At 38.5% G+C, this 17,361-nt stretch overlaps 1 protein-coding gene across 7 annotated transcripts in view; it reads right to left on the bottom strand.

Annotated features, from left to right (window-relative positions):
* Positions 1–17,361, bottom strand: part of GUCY1A1 (guanylate cyclase 1 soluble subunit alpha 1) — a 62,050-nt gene that overhangs the window by 17,954 nt on the left and 26,735 nt on the right. For all 7 annotated transcript variants that reach the window (XM_077846483.1, XM_077846479.1, XM_077846478.1 and 4 more), the window contains 5 exons: positions 11,417–11,784; positions 7,851–7,912; positions 4,338–4,396; positions 2,151–2,860; positions 293–778 (listed from right to left, as the gene is read on the bottom strand). In XM_077846483.1, coding sequence (XP_077702609.1) covers positions 293–778; positions 2,151–2,860; positions 4,338–4,396; positions 7,851–7,912; positions 11,417–11,671 — 1,572 coding nt within the window. In that variant the 5' untranslated portion in view covers positions 11,672–11,784. The remainder of the gene's footprint in view (positions 1–292; positions 779–2,150; positions 2,861–4,337; positions 4,397–7,850; positions 7,913–11,416; positions 11,785–17,361) is intronic.

The raw sequence follows: 17,361 nt of genomic DNA, 5'->3' as shown, positions 1-17,361 counted from the left end.
TTCATGGGTCCTACACCCTATCCTCCACTCAGGCTAGCATCCCCGCATTATAGGCTTATTCTTTGAGAAGACAATGGGGCAGTCCTCTCATAGAATGATTATCTCTCTTTCTGAGCAGATTCAGAGCTATTTCTGGCTAGAGAACACCCACATGATTAATGCACAATGCCTGCTCCCAGGATGCGGCTTGCAGAGAAAGCCTTTCATCGGCATTGTAACTCGGGTCCTAGTGATGATGCTTTTTCCCAGCAACTCTTGCCTGTAAAATGGGCCTTGCCCTCCTCTCCCCTACCTTGTAGACATCCAGCTCCCCACACTGCTGGTCAAAGCGAGTGTAGAGTGCATTGAGCATGGTGATGACCTGCAGCGGCGAGCACTGCGAGCAGATGGCAGTGAACCCCACGATGTCTGAGAAAAGCATGGTGACATTACTGAACTTCTTGGCTTGCACAACCTGCCCTTGCCACAGCTGCTGGGCAACCTCGGAGGGAAATATGGAGCACAGGAGATCCACCGTCTTCTTCTTCTCCTCTTCCAGGGCTTGATGGGCTTGCTCAAGGGTGGCCTTCAGCTTGCCCAGCCTCTTCTTCAGGCCATCTTGTGCTCTGGCCTGTTCCCCTATCAAGACTACATCCCTCAGTGCATTGTGAATCGGGATATCTGAGAGGTAGAGCCCTCGTCCCGTAAAATCTTCTAATCTGTCCACACAGGGTGACCCCAAGAACAAGATTGCACTGGATTCAACAATGTAGATCATTTGGCCTTTGAGGTCCATGACCTGTGAAGCAAAGGCAAATCAACTGTAAGTTTCCGATACCTTTTTGAGACAAACAGAAAGGCAGACAGTGACAATCCCTTTGTATTTAAATTCTATTTTATTCTTACTTGCTGAAAAGGAAGAGGACGCTTTCTTGTGGTTTGAATTCCTTGTGCGTTCTAAGATGCACGTGGACGTTTGAAGAGCGGATAGATAGGAGTAACTCTACATAGAGATCACGATTTTCAGTAAACAATGCAAAAAATCCTTGCTTCAAGGCTTTCTCACTAAGGGGAACGCTGACGCTTCTGCTATTGTATTCTTTCAATAGTAGCAGGCAGTGTAAAGGATCGTGCCAAGGATGCCTCAAGAGACGTGAGGCGGTAGGTGATCATCCTGCTTTACTGAACGAGTGTGAGCAAATATGTGTACGTGTGTTCCCTGCAGCAAAGAGTAGAAATCAACCCAAATGTCCTTCAACAGGGGACTGGCGAAATAGAGGACAACAAAACATTAGGATTCTATGCAGTCATTGTAAAAGGGAAATCAACCTACACCTCATGACATGCAAGAATGCCCAAAACGTGTTGTTTAGTGAAAAAAAGGGAGTTGCAAGTAGCATTTTGTTTTGTTTCACACAGAAAAATGTATCTCACTGTTTTTTTATTTTTTTGGCTGTAATGAACATCTTTCCATAGTACCTATTTTGAACCTTTAGCTCCACTGCTTTTATGATAAAAAGTGGCAAAACTGTTTTCATTGTGGGAACAACCTGCAAATCTCCTGGAATCATGCATGTTCCAAAGTTATATGCATCATAAGCTTCAACGTTAGCTTTGCTCATACCATCAACTATGATTTTGCAAACTCTTTCCTTGGACTAAAAGATTACCCAGATTCTCTACCATGAGGACAACCCCACTCCCCAACATTCTCTAACAGTTAACAAAGTTACTGATTTTCCATGTCTACTAAATATATTGATTTAAAAATCCATCTAGTGGTCTCCTATAAGAAACAAGTAGTTTTTGTATGTTTGTTGCAAGATAATGCCTCTTGTTACTCCCAACTGCCAGCTATTTGATGATGACTGAAAACATATTTTTATATAAATATTTACCTAATTCCATTTATAAAAATGCTCTGAAAGAATTTTAAAAGGTAGATCGCACTCAGTAAATATTTGGGAAGTAATGAATCAAGTAAGCAAGCAAAGGAATGCAGAAAGGATTTTGCTTTAAATTGATTTTTGCCTTAAAATGGTGTCAGACTTGTTTTAAACATGTTTTATCAAAATGTCTCAAGAGATGCATGTATTTTTACCTTTTCATTTCTAGTCCTTAACCAAGAAATGATTTATTTCCTGTTCAAAGTGCCATGACATTTTCCTTACCCTGGAAGATTTCTTCACAGAGTTGTCCCATCTCCTCACTCGGACAACAAACTGCATGTTCAGCATAGTCATGATTCCACTAAACGTTTGGTTGATCTTCGGAGTCAGAACTTCAAAGTACTCTTCAAAATGAGGCTTTCCTTGAAAGTCTCTCCTGTTCATCAGCCTTCGAATGCCATTGCCAAACTGCAGAATGGTCATGTCTTTGTCAAACATGAAATGAAAAGGAAAAGTCTTACAGAAGAGGGAAGCCGGAATCACCAGCGAGGACTGGGGTTTGCCTGGGGACAGGGATGGTTTGGTGCTTTTGACATGAAGGGAGTACAACAAATAGGGTTGATTGACGAACTCGCTGCAATCGTTTCGGAAGCAGGGGGGCAGTAGTGACACTTCCACTTCGGTTTCGTACAATATGTGAGCAGCTGCCTTAATGATGCCCGGAAGAATCAGGGACGTGATTCTCTTAGGGAAAAAATAGTAAACATTTAAGAAATCATGATCTTTATCCAGGCACAGAATGGAAGCATCTTCAAACCGGCCTCTCTTTTCTGCTTCTTGGCAGTGGCTGCTCTGTTTCAAAAGGGTGCTGAAGCTATTTAAAAAATCTTTGAGGGTTCCTCCAACCGCACCCAAGATGTGTTCATCTTCCTCATAACATATTTTAAAAAGTTCTTCACCGAGAGATTCTTTGACGATTTCCACTGGAACTCCTGAAAGCAAATAATACATTTTCCACATTATCAAATACATCGTCCTGGAGGGCTGTACTGTTACTACTATTTTTAACACTGAGTTGATGATTTAGTTCCCTTTACGTCTGGTAACAAGAGTTCCAACTACAACAGACCATCTACGTTCAAATTATCTACACAGACTAGTTTCTACAATTCTTGTAACTCCAAATAAAAATTCCCAATCACTTAATCACGAAAGAATGATACATTAAGCATAGCACACAATTTTTAATCTTCCTTAGGAGATTCTTCTTACAAAAGAACAATCAGTATTACAGAATCAAGTTAATTTCAGAAAAAAGCTCTCCCATCATTCTGCTAATGACAAACCAGTACATCTTGATAAAGGAGTACTGTCTCACTTGGAGGTCCTCCATCAGTAGGAATATCAGACAAGAATTTATTTATTTATTTATTTATTTATTTATTTATTTATTTATTTATTTTTAGGAATGAATTTAAAGTCACTGATTATGAAACTCCATTTTGTCATTTTCTCTAGAGTTGATGTAAAGTGATTTATAATTTTTTTAAAGCAACACAGCATTCTTGTTGTTTAATGTTACCTAAATGAATATTTGTTTGGAATATATTTACTTCCTGTAACTTCTCCTTCCCTAATCTCCTTTATTCTTTAAATTCTGTGTATCATCTCTTTTTTCCTCATCTGTAATTTGGAAAAACAATAGTGCCCTTTTCATAGCACTGTGGTGATGTGTAGAGACTATATTTAGAACAGTGCCTGGCTCCAAGGAAAGGCTCAGCATGTCAGCCATCGCCATCATCATCATCATCAAATTCTTAATATTGTGTACTTTTAGAAAGATTTAACCCATTGGGCCATGTCCTCCAACATTGAAAAGGATAGTACGACAAAGTTACCCATCCACTTGCCTCTCTCAAATTATTATTTTTTTCTCAAATTATTAATATGAGAACACTGTTAGTCCTTTTTCCCAGGATTGTTTCCAATCTTTAAAAAAATTCTTTATTTTACATTGTTAAATAAAATTTTTCATGCATAAATGAGGAATAATTAGTTATGTTCAAGACCAAAGCATGTAAATGTCTATGAGTCAGCTTCCCATGCGGCCTTATCTATGTGTCAGCAAATAAACATTATAAAGAAGAGGAAATGTTTTCGGTCAAACAAAAATACACAGCAATGAAAAGAATTATTCTTTATGTTAACACAATACATAATGCTGAATACTTCACACTGGAAGTCACCAAAAAATAAATATGAATATTTTAGGAGAAAAGATTAGTTCTACTGAAAATATTAGTTCTATTAGTTCTGCTATTTTCTATTAGTAGAAAATATTTACTGTTCTATTAGTAGAAAATTAATTTTTACTTTTCTATTAGTAGAAAGTATTAGTTTACAGGTAAAATATTAGTTCTGTAAATATAATTACTCCCTAATTAGATATTCTTAAAACAATTCTATTACCTGCTGCAATTGCTTGGTCTGTAATTATTTTTTCCAAGTCTTCTCTTTCCAAAGATTTCCTGAAAACATGTCAACATCTTAAATTATAAACTGACAAATGAATGCTACAACTTCAGATCAGAACATATAGACATGATGACAAAATAATTTGACCTACCTTTTCTGTGGAGACAAACCTTGATTTATCAAGTTTAGAGGAGAGGAACAAGGACACATGCAACCCAAAACAATGTTGGAAAACCTCAAAACATACCTGATTTGTAGTGTTTCATCATTTTTTGAAGCATATTTACCTTTTCAGTTAACTTTTCCTAGGCTAGTAATATAGAGGTTTACACTGGCAGAGAACCAGAAGTATGAAATGGCCAACTAGGGGGATGGGAAGAAATCTGCCCCGGATTTTTCTGATAACACAATCAAGAAGAAAATTTTACATACTGATGGATTTCACGTTTTAAGTTTCACTATCTTCTTTCCTAAAGCAAATATGTAGTATATCTTGCTTCTGAGTTTAAGGCTCTATATATTTAACTCTCAGGCACTATTACATTGAACTATGTTTATAAAAATTAGTAACTAAAGAAATCTATTCTTTATTCAATCACACTGCATTGGTTTTTACAGAACAGAAGTTGATAATATAATAGCATACATTTTGATTAATGAAAAGTCTTAGTAATTTCGACTGGATGACTCATTTATTGATTTACATTTACCTAATTGTTTTTTGATGGTTTCGGATAGTGACGACTTCTTATGACCAAACTGGCCAAATCACTAATCCACGTGAAAAGACACCTAAGCTTCTATTTGTAGGTCAGTTTGTCATTAGATAAACCAATTTTACAAACAGGCAAAAATCTAAATTTTAAACAAATTTCAGTAAAACACAATACATATAGAAAAGTTTCAAAGTAAGTATTTTTAAGAAGGAAAACTGCTCAGTCCACTATTTTATCACATAAAGGCATGCTGCTTATAATTGTACAAAGTGCTAGGTAGAAATACTTTCTTATCTAAATTGGTTGAGGATCACTACATAATTTTATATCTAGTTTGAATCTAGATGAATCTAGATATCCCCATACCTCTTGTAATATATTACTTTATATGAATCATCTTCAGATTTGCTTATTTTTTAAGCAATTTCTGTTTTTTCTTTTTTTTTCCTAAAGAATGAGAGAATTTCTGCTCAGAGAACCCAGTTCTGCCAATTTTTTGCACCCATGATATGAGATGTGAACAAAACTTAGTCCCAACAGCACATAATACTACTACTGTCAACTGCTGTTGTACATACTGTTATGTATAAGGGTGTAAATATATTTATTATGTTTGTAAAATTCATCCTGTACAATTGCAGATCAAGGTTGCTCTTCTGTGATATACAAGATATTATGTTTTAAAGACCTTCTTGGAATACAATTAGAGAGTTTAGTATTTTGATGTACTAAGACCCATTTTAAGTTTAATATTTTACCTTTGCAAAAACTTTAATTAAAGATGTTATTTTAAAAAGAAAAAATAACAAACAGCACATAAAACAATTAAAAATAAGTCTCCTATCTTTATCTTTTTTTTTAAAAGGACTAAGCTTGCATATATGCCAGCAAATGTGTGTGTGCTTGTACACACACACATCAGCCATGCACAAATATGATGATATGATCCAAAGATCCCAGGAAAAGAAACAAAGCAAAAGCTCTCTGTGAAGCCAACCCAGAGAGATATCACAATGGCTGCATTAAAATTCATTCACTTAAAAGGTGGGGAGCAAGGGGCTCCAGTCTTCAGTTAAGGACAGTTTATTGTTTTAATACATGGATTTTTTGCTTCTCAAATATAAGATAATAAACAGTCCAAAAAAAAAAAAAAAGAGTTATGGTCAGTGGTTGGTAAGCTGAGAGCAGTAGAAATGGCAGCTGACCTTCCAAAATGAGATGGGGAAAAAAGGAAACAAAAAATTATATCCAAGAAACTAAAAAAGCAAAGCAGAGGGAAGCCATTTAGCATATCAGCAGGCAGTCATGAGAAGGTTTGTCATCTTATTTCAACAACTGAATAATTATCATTAAGACAATTTAAAAGTATGATCAGCTCTTTAAGATATCAAGGAAGTGGTAAAAAAAGTTTTAGATTTCCAAATAAAATGATTTTTATTTTTTTTATTTTTTTAGTTTGAGGTATTTTTAAAGAGATACCCCACTGGGAATACATCCTAACTGAACCCGTGCAACTAGTTTAGGAACATTTCAGAACACAAAGCCCTGAGAATAAATTTGGAGCCAACTGGCTGCCAAGGACTTGAGCAGACAGACACAGTAGCGTAGCTAGGGTGACTTGTGGCTATCTTATCAGCTTCACTGAGAATTAAGGTCAGAGGCATTCTGGAATGCTTTCTGTATCACTCATGTAAATAAAGCTTCTGTCAGACGCATAGATTCACACTTTCTCCTTCTGGACCCCTGCTGATCCCTTCTTGGCTTGCCTGCTGCCTGGAGTCTGGGACCAGTTAGTCAACTGGGAAAATTAAGGACAGATAATCAGCTCCTGAGAAATAGACTGATGAATGGATTTATAAAATATTCCCGCAATGGTACTGGTTTGCAAAGCTACAATGTTCATTTCTGCAAATTTGAACACAAGTATTTATCCTATTATTTACACATGAAATAATCCTTGCAACTTCAAGGAATCAAAACCAAGGCCAATCACATTATCTGCCAGCAGTAAATGTGCCAAGATATATTTGAAAAACTATATAAAGCAGATTTTTAAACAAAAACTTCTATATTAACCCTTTACAAAAAGCTTTCTTTAAAAAATGTTCAAAAGACAGGGTGCAAGAACAAAAGTCTAAGAACAGATACTCAGCTAGTGCCCACAAATATAACCAAACTGGTTATGAAAATACGGAAACACTTCCCTTGGGATTGATAAACAGCTGTTGCCTCAAGGTTCCTGAGTCAACCCCTTCCTTTTAGCCACCCCCCAACTTTGATTCTTCAATTTCCTCCCGATGCAGCAACTGGAAGTTTAAGCTGTGGGAGGCGGGGGTGGGGGTGGGCACTGGGACCCTGCTTCACCTTTAGGAAGTATCCTGTAGGCAGGGAGCCTGTGCCTATCATCTGGGGTCCCTGCCTTACCTGTTAAGTATTGACAGTACCTCTTAGTTGGAAAGACTAGGCCTGATGGCTTGTTAAAAAGCAGCAGTACACGGCGACATGGTTAAAATCATGGGCTCCAAGAAACCCAGGCTTGAAACTCAGTTGTGCCTTTGCATAAACAGCTGTCAAATCCTAAATATTTTACATGAACCTGGGCTTAGTGATGTATTCAATGTGAAAAATAAATGCACCTACTTTCAGATTAGTAGCAGTTAAAGCACTCAGTCCAGTTCTCACATACCACAGTGATTCGAAACGTGTCGATGCAGACACTAAGTGGTGGCTATTTGCAGGGGTGTCAGTAAGTGTAATGGGAGGTTCACACAACTAAAGTGGTTCAATTTACCTGCTTTCTTTTATTTTGTGTTTTGCCAATGTTCTCTGAAGTGCAAGGTTCAGCCGCTCCAACTAAAAAATGAAAAGAAATGTTTTAAGCATTCCCTTAAATCATAATTCATTTGAAGATACATATTTTTAAGATTTGTCCTGAAAGTTTCTATCGAGCAGAAACATGATTACTTTAATAGTGAGCGTGGTGAATTTATGCTTCGGAAACGGAGACTGATTTTCTAGACGTTTCTCCAATCTGGGAAGAAACAATGAGCTTTGGCTAATTTGAGTTTGGATGTGGGCTGTGGCTCACAGGCTTTTTGCCCTTTGTGGGTGGTCTTGCTGACAGCCACAAAACAAGCTGAGTTGAGGTCCAAATAGAAGACTCCAGTTTGGTAGTGCCAGGTCTTCCACGAAGGAATGGTGGGCACCACTTCCTCTGGGTCAGGAAATCCTCTTGGATGTGTTGCCAATACTTCAGTGTGAGCGGGGCTCAAGCCAAGCAAATTCCTGTTCTCACACCCAGCCCCCCACTGACTTTCTCAACTACAAATGCGGATTTATGTTTCATATTTCATTTACATGTCCTGGCCTAGAAAAGTCTGGAGCTATCTGTCTTTCCCTTTTCCCTAATCCCTTAAATCCAAGCTTTCACCAATGTCCGTTGATCACTGATTTCAAACAAATCTTGCATTTACCTTAACTTGTACTAATTTCCTTTCTTTAAACCAATTGTTTTCATCAAATACTTACACTTTTACTCTCTTCTATTGATTTCTGAGTATTTCATGAGTTTTTCCACATTCTAAGTTATTTGTATGTAATCCTTGATGCTTCAGAAATACTTGATTATCTATTAATCTCTCTTAATCGCGTGTTTTCTCTAGTTGGTAAGTGGGATGTAGAGCGTTGGTTAGCAGTGCTGCCAATGTTTTGCATTCCATATAAAAACCATATGTATCTATACGTGTATTTATGTAATTGTTGATTCTTTCTGTAGTTTGTCCAGAGGAAAGTGAAGAATTTTCTGGTTATGCTCCAAGTTGGGAAATTCCTTTTTCCCTAACAACTATTTATATCCCTCTTACAGTTTCCACTGGTCAAGTGAGGCAGCAGAGTTAAGCAAAATAGAACAAGCTTCTGTTTTAATAAAATGAGTTATGGGAAGGACTTTCAGTTTTAAAGTGCATATAGAGCTCAGGGGGAAAAATCTAGAATTTATTGAAAAAAAAAAACAGAAATGAAAAGTTTGCATCGGATGAGCAATAACATAACACCTTTTCAGGCCCTTCTATTCTGCTACTTTGGAATGACAGCTCCCTATTCTAAATCTGCTAAGGATATTTACCCCCTCCTCTGCCAGAAAAAACCCAAACAAACCCAAAACACCACGATTGCATAGTTAAATTTAATTATCTAAAACAAGAACTATAATGTTGTCAAATGCTGTTTTGAGCCTCTCCTTTAGGTTGCTGATAGGATTAAAACTAAACAGTAGGCTAAGCATTAAATCTGTCTACATAAAAAAGAATCAATTAAAAAAAAGCTGTATTTGATCAAAGACACGCTGATGTTTGGACAGTTGATGAAATAATCTACACTGAATACCATACAGTCCAAAAACATCTGGTAGTGGGACATTTACTGTCATGAGGCAAATGGCCTCAGTTGTCAGAGTTCTACCTTTTATCCCTAGAGGTCCTATAGCTTTGCCTTCCCTGCTACGTGACGCTGTAGTCAAATTTTGATGGTTATTCCTGTGAGTTCACAAACAACACAGATTATTCTAAATAAAGAACCAGAGAAAAGGTAAAATGTCATTTAGAGTTGGTATTCAGAGTGTTTTAAAAAGAGATTCCAACACGTGTCTGACTTCAATGGCAGGAATTCAAAATTTATCAAACAAAATAATGAAGCCAACATGGTAATGACAGGACCCAGGGAAAATATGGAAGCTCTCCAGCCTTCCCATCCTCACCATCTGTTCATCTCTGTGCATCTCACTCTGTTCTTGGAAATGAGTCTCAACCACTTCCCAGACGATGATGCCAACCAACTCCCTGAGAAGGATGACATCGCTCATCCTAGCCAAAGCTGGCTGTCTAGTAACTTGGGTGGGGTGAGAATAAGGAAATATTTCCATTTCAAAGACCATTAACCAAAGTACTATTGTGCTAATACTGTATTTGAAGTAAGTTCCTCCAACTTTCTGCTGATTCTAATTTCTCCATCTTCAAGATTCAATGCTAGTCTCTTCTTTCTCAGTCGCTCTAGTCATTCTGTTGACAGCAGTACTTGTTCTTCCCTTCGAAAGTTGTGCGACTGTAAAAGTCAAGTCGTTTAACCTCCCAGGTCCTTCCTGGGAATGAAACAAGATGACCTCTGAAGTTCCTTTAAGTTTCAAAACTCAGTAGCCTGTGGTTCTTCAGCGCTCCACCCAAAGCAGAGGGGTGGTATTGGGTTAACAGAAAATTTTCAGTGATTATAGCTGGAGTCGGATTAGATCAATGTGCTATCTCCCAGATTAAGTGAGTTCATATAAAACTGTGAACACTGCCAGAGGGTGGAAGACATCATGAAGACTTTTCAGTTGCTCTTCTCTTTAGCCCTGCAGGAGGAGAGGAACTCTCCACATATCCCTGCATTCCTAAGATATGTGACCTCATTAGGGACGTGTCCTGTCCCCAGGGATGTCTTATAGGTGGATTAACAGAAGGTGCTCCAGATTTTGAAGTGGCACGAGGCTAGGCAGTTCACAGAGCTGTATCAAGAAGTGCCCAAGCTAGGGGCACCTCGGTGGCTAAGTGGTTGAGTGTCTGCCTTTGGCTTAGGTCGTGATCCCGGGGTCCTGGGATCGAGTCTCACATTAGGCTCCCAGCAGGGAGCCTGCTTCTTCATCTGCCTAAGTCTCTGCCTCTCTCTGTCTCTCATGAATAAATAAATAAAATCTTTTAAAAAAAAATGAAGAAGAAGAAGTGTCGGGAGCTAATTTGCAAGCACTGGGCCATGACCTTGACTCAAGGAAGCAGGTCAAGCCTGGCTTGTGCAGAGACTTCAGACACAGAGCTGGAGGTGGAAACGGAGATTTTCCCACCTCCACAAATGGGCAGGGAACATATAACGCTCTTTGGAATTAGAAGAAAATGGATAGAAAAGAAGTCATTCTTCAAGGAATTTAATTTTAAGATAATAGCTAACAACTACCTAAGGCACTTAAGGGATGGCAAGGGCCATGGATTATTTCAGACCATACTCATTAAAACTCTAGGGAGTAGGTACTGTTATTACTACCATTTTACAATAAGGAAGTTGAGGATAAGAGGGGCTAAGCAGTTGCTCAAAGTCATAAAGTTCATCAGAGTGCAGGACCCTTTAAAAGAATTCAAGATCTTAAACGTTTTAAGATTAAACATAATTTAAGAACATGATCATTTTCAAGGAGTGTGTTTATATGTTTCCAGGAAACAGTCTACATCTATTATAGCCTTGAAAGTGAGAAAGCACGCGTTTACATTTTCCTTTAAAAATACTCGTTTACAATTTTCAAAATATCAGTAAAATCTCAAAAGGGCAAGCACTCACCTCAGGAAAGATCAGTTTGCAAATACTCTCTGCTAAAGTGTGAAGATAGACTCGGCTCCTACTGGTCTTTCTTTGAGGAAGACTTCTTTGTACATTCTTCTCAGGGACATCCTGACAGATGGGCAGAGTTGCTTTGCCACTTTCTGAGGTTCCCGCTACCTCTTCTCCTGGCTCTTTGGGAACCTGCCCAGGTGCCAGTAAGGACAAAGGGCACTCCCCTGTGATCTTGAGATCCTTCAGCTTTGTGCAGAACATGGTGTTAGTGGCCTCTCACCCTGCTGTGGATCACCTCTGGGAAAGCTGTTCTTCTTATGCGGAGTGACAAATGGAAGCCACTAGCAGATCAAGAATACGGGTGACTGGAGTGTCTATGGGTAGTAGGAAGTCAGAACAGAAAGAGAAGTGATTTTGTATACTTACGAAAACAGAAAAAGACAGGTGTCAAAAGGCAAAGACCTCATATTCATATATCATTTCCAAGTAGACAGAAAATTCTGGTGGACATGTCAGTTATAGAATGGATGAAATATTTGGTAAAGATCTTTAATGTGTGTATATTAGTAAAATACTTGGTTTTAGTATTTTTCAAATGGAACAGAGCTGTATTCCACATGTCCCTACCACAAACTACTGATTTCCATTTTTATAGCCCACTTGGACTACTTTGATTCCAAAAGAGTGAAACTTTATGGTTTTATGATAAAAGCCAAGTATTAGGGCAGCCCGGGTGGCGCAGCGGTTTAGTGCCGCCTGCTGCCCAGGGCGTGATCCTGGAAACCCGGGATCGAGTCCCACGTCGGGCTCCCTGCATGGAGCCTGCTTCTCCCTCTGCCTGTGTCTCTGCCTCTCTCTTTCTGTGTCTCTATGAATAAATAAAATAAAAAAAATCTTTAAAAAAAAATAAAAGCCAAGTATAAATCTATGTCTTAGTGCTAGTCTTACTACATTCTCATTATGCTCCTCTTTCCAAAAAATCAGGATAGCAGAAACCAGTGTCTCCCAATATGGAAAAAAATATATATTTAGTGCTACTCAAGTATATGTTTATGGATCTAAAATGCTGAATTTTAGATGAAAAAAAAAGATTAATTGAAATGTTAATTCAAAAAGAAGATGCTTGTTTCTATAAATAGCAAAGGAATTTTGAAATATCATCAAAATGAAAAACAAATAATATTTTTTTCAAAGAACTGATCCCTAAGATCATGCCATTGGATTTGCAGGGGTCTCTGGATCTGAGTCTAGATGACACTGGAGTAAACCAAGAAAGTCTCTCTCCCAGAGGCCCACTGAAAACATATGTGCGGCTATTCCAGCATGTTTCCCTTATAATTTTGTTTGTATTGATGTTGTGACTGTGAATCTCCACTCACAATCCACAACCAGATAACTAGTTATCTGTCACTGAAACCGTCTGGTTAGTAATGCAGCTTGTCAGCCATACTAATGGTCTTGATTAACTGGGTTCACCAACTGCTTCCATTCTTTGAAACACACACACACACACATACACACACACAGAGTGAAAAGGAGTGCAAAAAGAGCCCAAGGTTACTTACTTCCTATGATGTAAGGTGCTGGGGAGTCTGTGTTTACAGTTAAGCCTCACACAAACCATATGACACATTATTGTTATTCTCACGGCGCCAGAGGCTCAACAGTTGAGGTTATTTTCTTTCATTTGACATGCCAGAAAGTGACAGCTAGGCTTCAAATCTAGGTCCATGTCACATCAGGGCCAATGTATTTTCTATGAACCTAAACTCCTAGACCAGTTTCTACGTAATCAGGCTTAGGTCATAAACTAGGATTCATTTAAAGATATGGTTTACATATTTATATTAAAAAACAAACAATAACATAATTCTCCTGCTCACAGGCTGGTAGCAGCTGAATCATCCAGGATAAAGCCTTATACTTCAGTCTTTAGAACTGGAGATCAATTATTCCTTTTCTTTTCTGTGTGCCTCAATACTCTTAATATGTTCTTAATGTGTGTAAGTAACAGCTTGTAATTTGTCGCAGATAAGTTCTCTAATAAGTTTAGGACAATGGACAATTCATTTGCTGAACTGGAACAAATAAGGAAGCTACATTTGTCATCTGATGGCCCTTGGGTGTGTCGTAGGTTATTAGGTATGGGGGAAAGATTATGGATGCTGACAGGCCAATAGAAGCTGCCAGTACTCTCTGTGAAAGCCCTACCCCAAATCTGTGATCATATGTAATTTATGAATCTGCAAGAAGATACAAGGAAGAGCCTATCTATTCACGAACAGAAAACACTTTCTGCCAGAATAGAATAGGGAGCTCTCTCAGCAGGCTACTGAGTGACCCAAAGTAATCTGGTGATAGAGAAAATGGTTACTTGGAGTCTGAAAGACCTAAAAATCCAAGGTACTCAACCACCTTTAAGATTCAATTCTGGGGTGGGGGGGATCCCTGGTTGGCTCAGGGGTTGAGCGCCTGCCTTCAGCCCAGGGCGTGATCCTGGAGTCCCGGGATCAAGTCCCGCGTTGGGCTCCCTGCATGGAGCCTGCTTCCCCCTCTGCCTGTGTCTCTGCCTCTCTCTCTCTCTCTCTCTCTCTGTGTCTCTCATGAATAAATATTTAAAAAGAAAAAAGATTCAATTCTGAGAAAATATATGTTTCTCATTCTTTACTACATTCGAATGTAGCTATTACTATGCACTAACTCCCGTCCTCATACATGCTTTAGATCAGTGGACAGTGGGCCTTTCTGTAAAGGGCCAGAGAGAGATAATTTCAGTTTTGTGGGTTTCTATCAATGACTTAACGCCTGCCATTTCAGCATGAAAGCAACCACAGCTGATATACGAAGGAATGGTATGGATGTGTTCCAATACAACTGAATTTGCAAAAACAGGCTGTGGACTTGGCCCTCAGATGGGTCCTATCCATTTGGATCCAGCCATAGCTTGCTGACCTCTGGTTATAGAAAGCTGAGCAGGTTAACTGAAGCATTTTAAGCCAAATATAATTCTGCCTATAGGACCGGAGCTACTTCCTCATCTCCTCTACCCACCCCACCCTCAAAATATAGCAGCCTTTGTGCATCTGTTTTGTTCAACTTGAAAGTAAAAAAAAAAAAAAGACAGCATAGTAGATAATATTAAATAACCATAAAAATTATAATACCATTATTGTACATAATTTTTAGGAAGAAAAGCTATATTAACTGAATGCCATGATTTCAATTATATCAAGATATGACCATAATAACTAGAAGAAGAAAGTATTCAAAAAAAAAGGAAAGCAAAAAAATAAATTAGAAGATTCTAGATTGGATCCGATGAAGGTATAGAACTGCTCCCTGAAATAAATTATTCTGGTACATATTAGAATTTTAGTTTGGGACTTAGGAGTTTGACAAAATACAGTTTATGATAACGTCTCCCATTAACTTTAGGCTTTTCATTAATGTTGGATTTCAACCCTTGTCCCTAAACCCAATACTTTGATTCCCTGCCTCCTATGCAATCTCAGAAGGATAAAACGGACCAGTCAACCTTGAAATTCTCTCTTCTCTGGGTTGCACAGCACTGTAATTTCCAGAAAATCTGTCTAACACTGTTTTTTACTAAGTAAAAACAGCAACAGGAAACAACTTGTACTTAGTTTAAGATCAGTTAAGTGTTTAATCTCATTAAATCACATATATATAAACAAGCTAATTAGCATTCTTCATCTGCTCAACCGATGAAATTACATTACGAAACAGATGTACTCAACGCTGATACCTTGGAAACCTGTTTGCCTTGTGTTTGCCTGCTAGGAATACAGAAAATGTTCTTCAACTAAACCAGTGATGATTTTTAGGTGTAACCTTAGCAGTGACTCTGGAAATGGTTTGGTCAGTGGCTGAACACAGTAGATAGCTGGTTGTAGAAATGAGAGTAACACAGTAAAGGAAAAACAAATTAATTAAAGTAATGAACTTGGTGACAAGGCCTTGGCAAGCAGTGGGATATATGTTCTCAGAAACTCAGAGAGGTATTTGCCATCTTCAAGGTTGATGATTAAACAGCTTCCAGATACACTGAATGCCCTCTCCCTTTTAGTAGTAAGTGATTAACTCCGTTATGGTGGGAATAATGACCCAGCTTTTGGCCTCATATTAATAACCAGGATGCATGATTGTTCAGGTAAAGAGGCTATCCATCATTTAAACTCTAGAGTTACACACAAAAATCTTGTTTCCTACTTATAAAAAGACCAGAGAGAGGGATGCCTGGGTGGCTCAGTGGTTGAGCGTCTGCCTTTGACCCAGGCCCTGATCCTGGAGTCCTGGGATCAAGTCCCACATCAGGCTCCCTGCAGGGAGCCTGCTTCTCCCTCTGCCTGTGTCTCTGCCTCTCTCTCTGTGTCTCTCATGAATAAATAAATAAAATCTTTAAAAAAAAAATTAAAAGACTAGAGAGAAAATAACCCATAAGGACTCTGCCACAGAAAGCCTCTTTTACAACAGCAAGTCTTAAAGAGCAGATTTCAAATTAGAAATTGGGGTGTGTGGGAGGAGCCTAAGAACGAAGTCTCCATAGTAAAAGCAAACAGTTACATCCACTGTCCAATATTGGGCCTAGGACCTAGCCCTGCCAAAATCTGTGGTTAAAGAGATATATGTGTTTTAAGATCAAATTCCAAAGTCTAAATTTTTAAGAGTAGCTGAAAGGAGAAGAGAATTTGGAAACACAAAATGCCTTAGTGAGGACAAAGTTTGCATACAGTAGCACAAACTCATCACCATTTTCATAAACTGGTGTCAAGCTTAATTTTCAGGCAGACCAGAAATCTAAAGCTTTTATTCTTCAAAAATTGAAAAAAAAATCAAATAAAACTCCATAAACCAGCCTTTTACGGTGTGTTTCTTTTCCTTTTGCAGTGGGAAATATTTATAGAACTTTCCTCTGTGATATATCAGGAAAGCAGGACAAAGTACTAGAAAAGCTGGTATGAATGTCCAAGTCACTCCAGTACTAAGTTAAAAAATAAAAGCAAGCAAATATCAGATTCTTTTATCTCCTCATGCTTCCCTAGCTTTAGCATTATCTCTGCTAGGTATGGGGGATGATTATGGATGCGGACAGGCCAGTAGAACCTGCCACTACTCTCTGTTACTTATAGTCCTACCCCAAATCTGTGATATGTAATTTATGAATCATACATCTTGAAAGATCAAGCCTTGGGTGCTGTGTTCATTTCCTTAAGAAATATTTATTCCTAAGTCTACAACTCCCTGGCTTTTGCTTCCACTGTGTTACTGACACTTTCCTTGCTCAATTCAGTGACAATTTCTGAAAAGTTAAAGCTCATGAACCTTTTGGGTTTTAACATACTTGATGAATTCACCATGCCATTTGCATTTTCTTTTTCATAATCTCCACTGCCACTGATTCTTTGATACTTCTACTGCATTTACTCCTCATTCTGCTCAATAGGTATTTGTGGATGGTCTACTTTGTGTTAGGCATTCTTTTAGATGCAGAATAAAGGACATTGCCTGGCCTCTTGGAGTTTACATCTGGCAGGGGAACTATTTCAGACACTTCAGTGCTATATGTGATGCATGCTACAGAAAGGGGAAGTGCACAGCAAGTGCTCTGAGTGTGCAAACCAGGGATCCAGACCCTGTCCCAGGAGGAAGAGACATCTGAGCTGAGATGTGACCCTGAACTGGGTCAAGAAAGTTCCAAACAGAACAGCATTGCTTGGAGGCCAAGACAGATCTGGTCATGTTCTAGGAACCAAGATAATTCCAGCATGGCTAGAGCATGGGGTCAGGGAGAGCAAGGTGGTAGGGAAGGGAGCTGAGACAGGCAGAGGCCAGGATTGTGGAGGGCTCTCCAAACCTTGTTAAACAAAGAAAACTATTCTAAGAGCAACCACCTAAAAGACTAAGAAGGAAGAATGTGAATAGATTGGATT

This window comes from Canis aureus, chromosome 13, assembly GCF_053574225.1.
Source record: "Canis aureus isolate CA01 chromosome 13, VMU_Caureus_v.1.0, whole genome shotgun sequence".
NCBI lineage: Eukaryota > Metazoa > Chordata > Mammalia > Carnivora > Canidae > Canis > Canis aureus.
The sequence above is the reverse complement of the archived record's forward strand: the minus strand, read 5'-3'. Positions and strand labels throughout refer to the sequence as shown.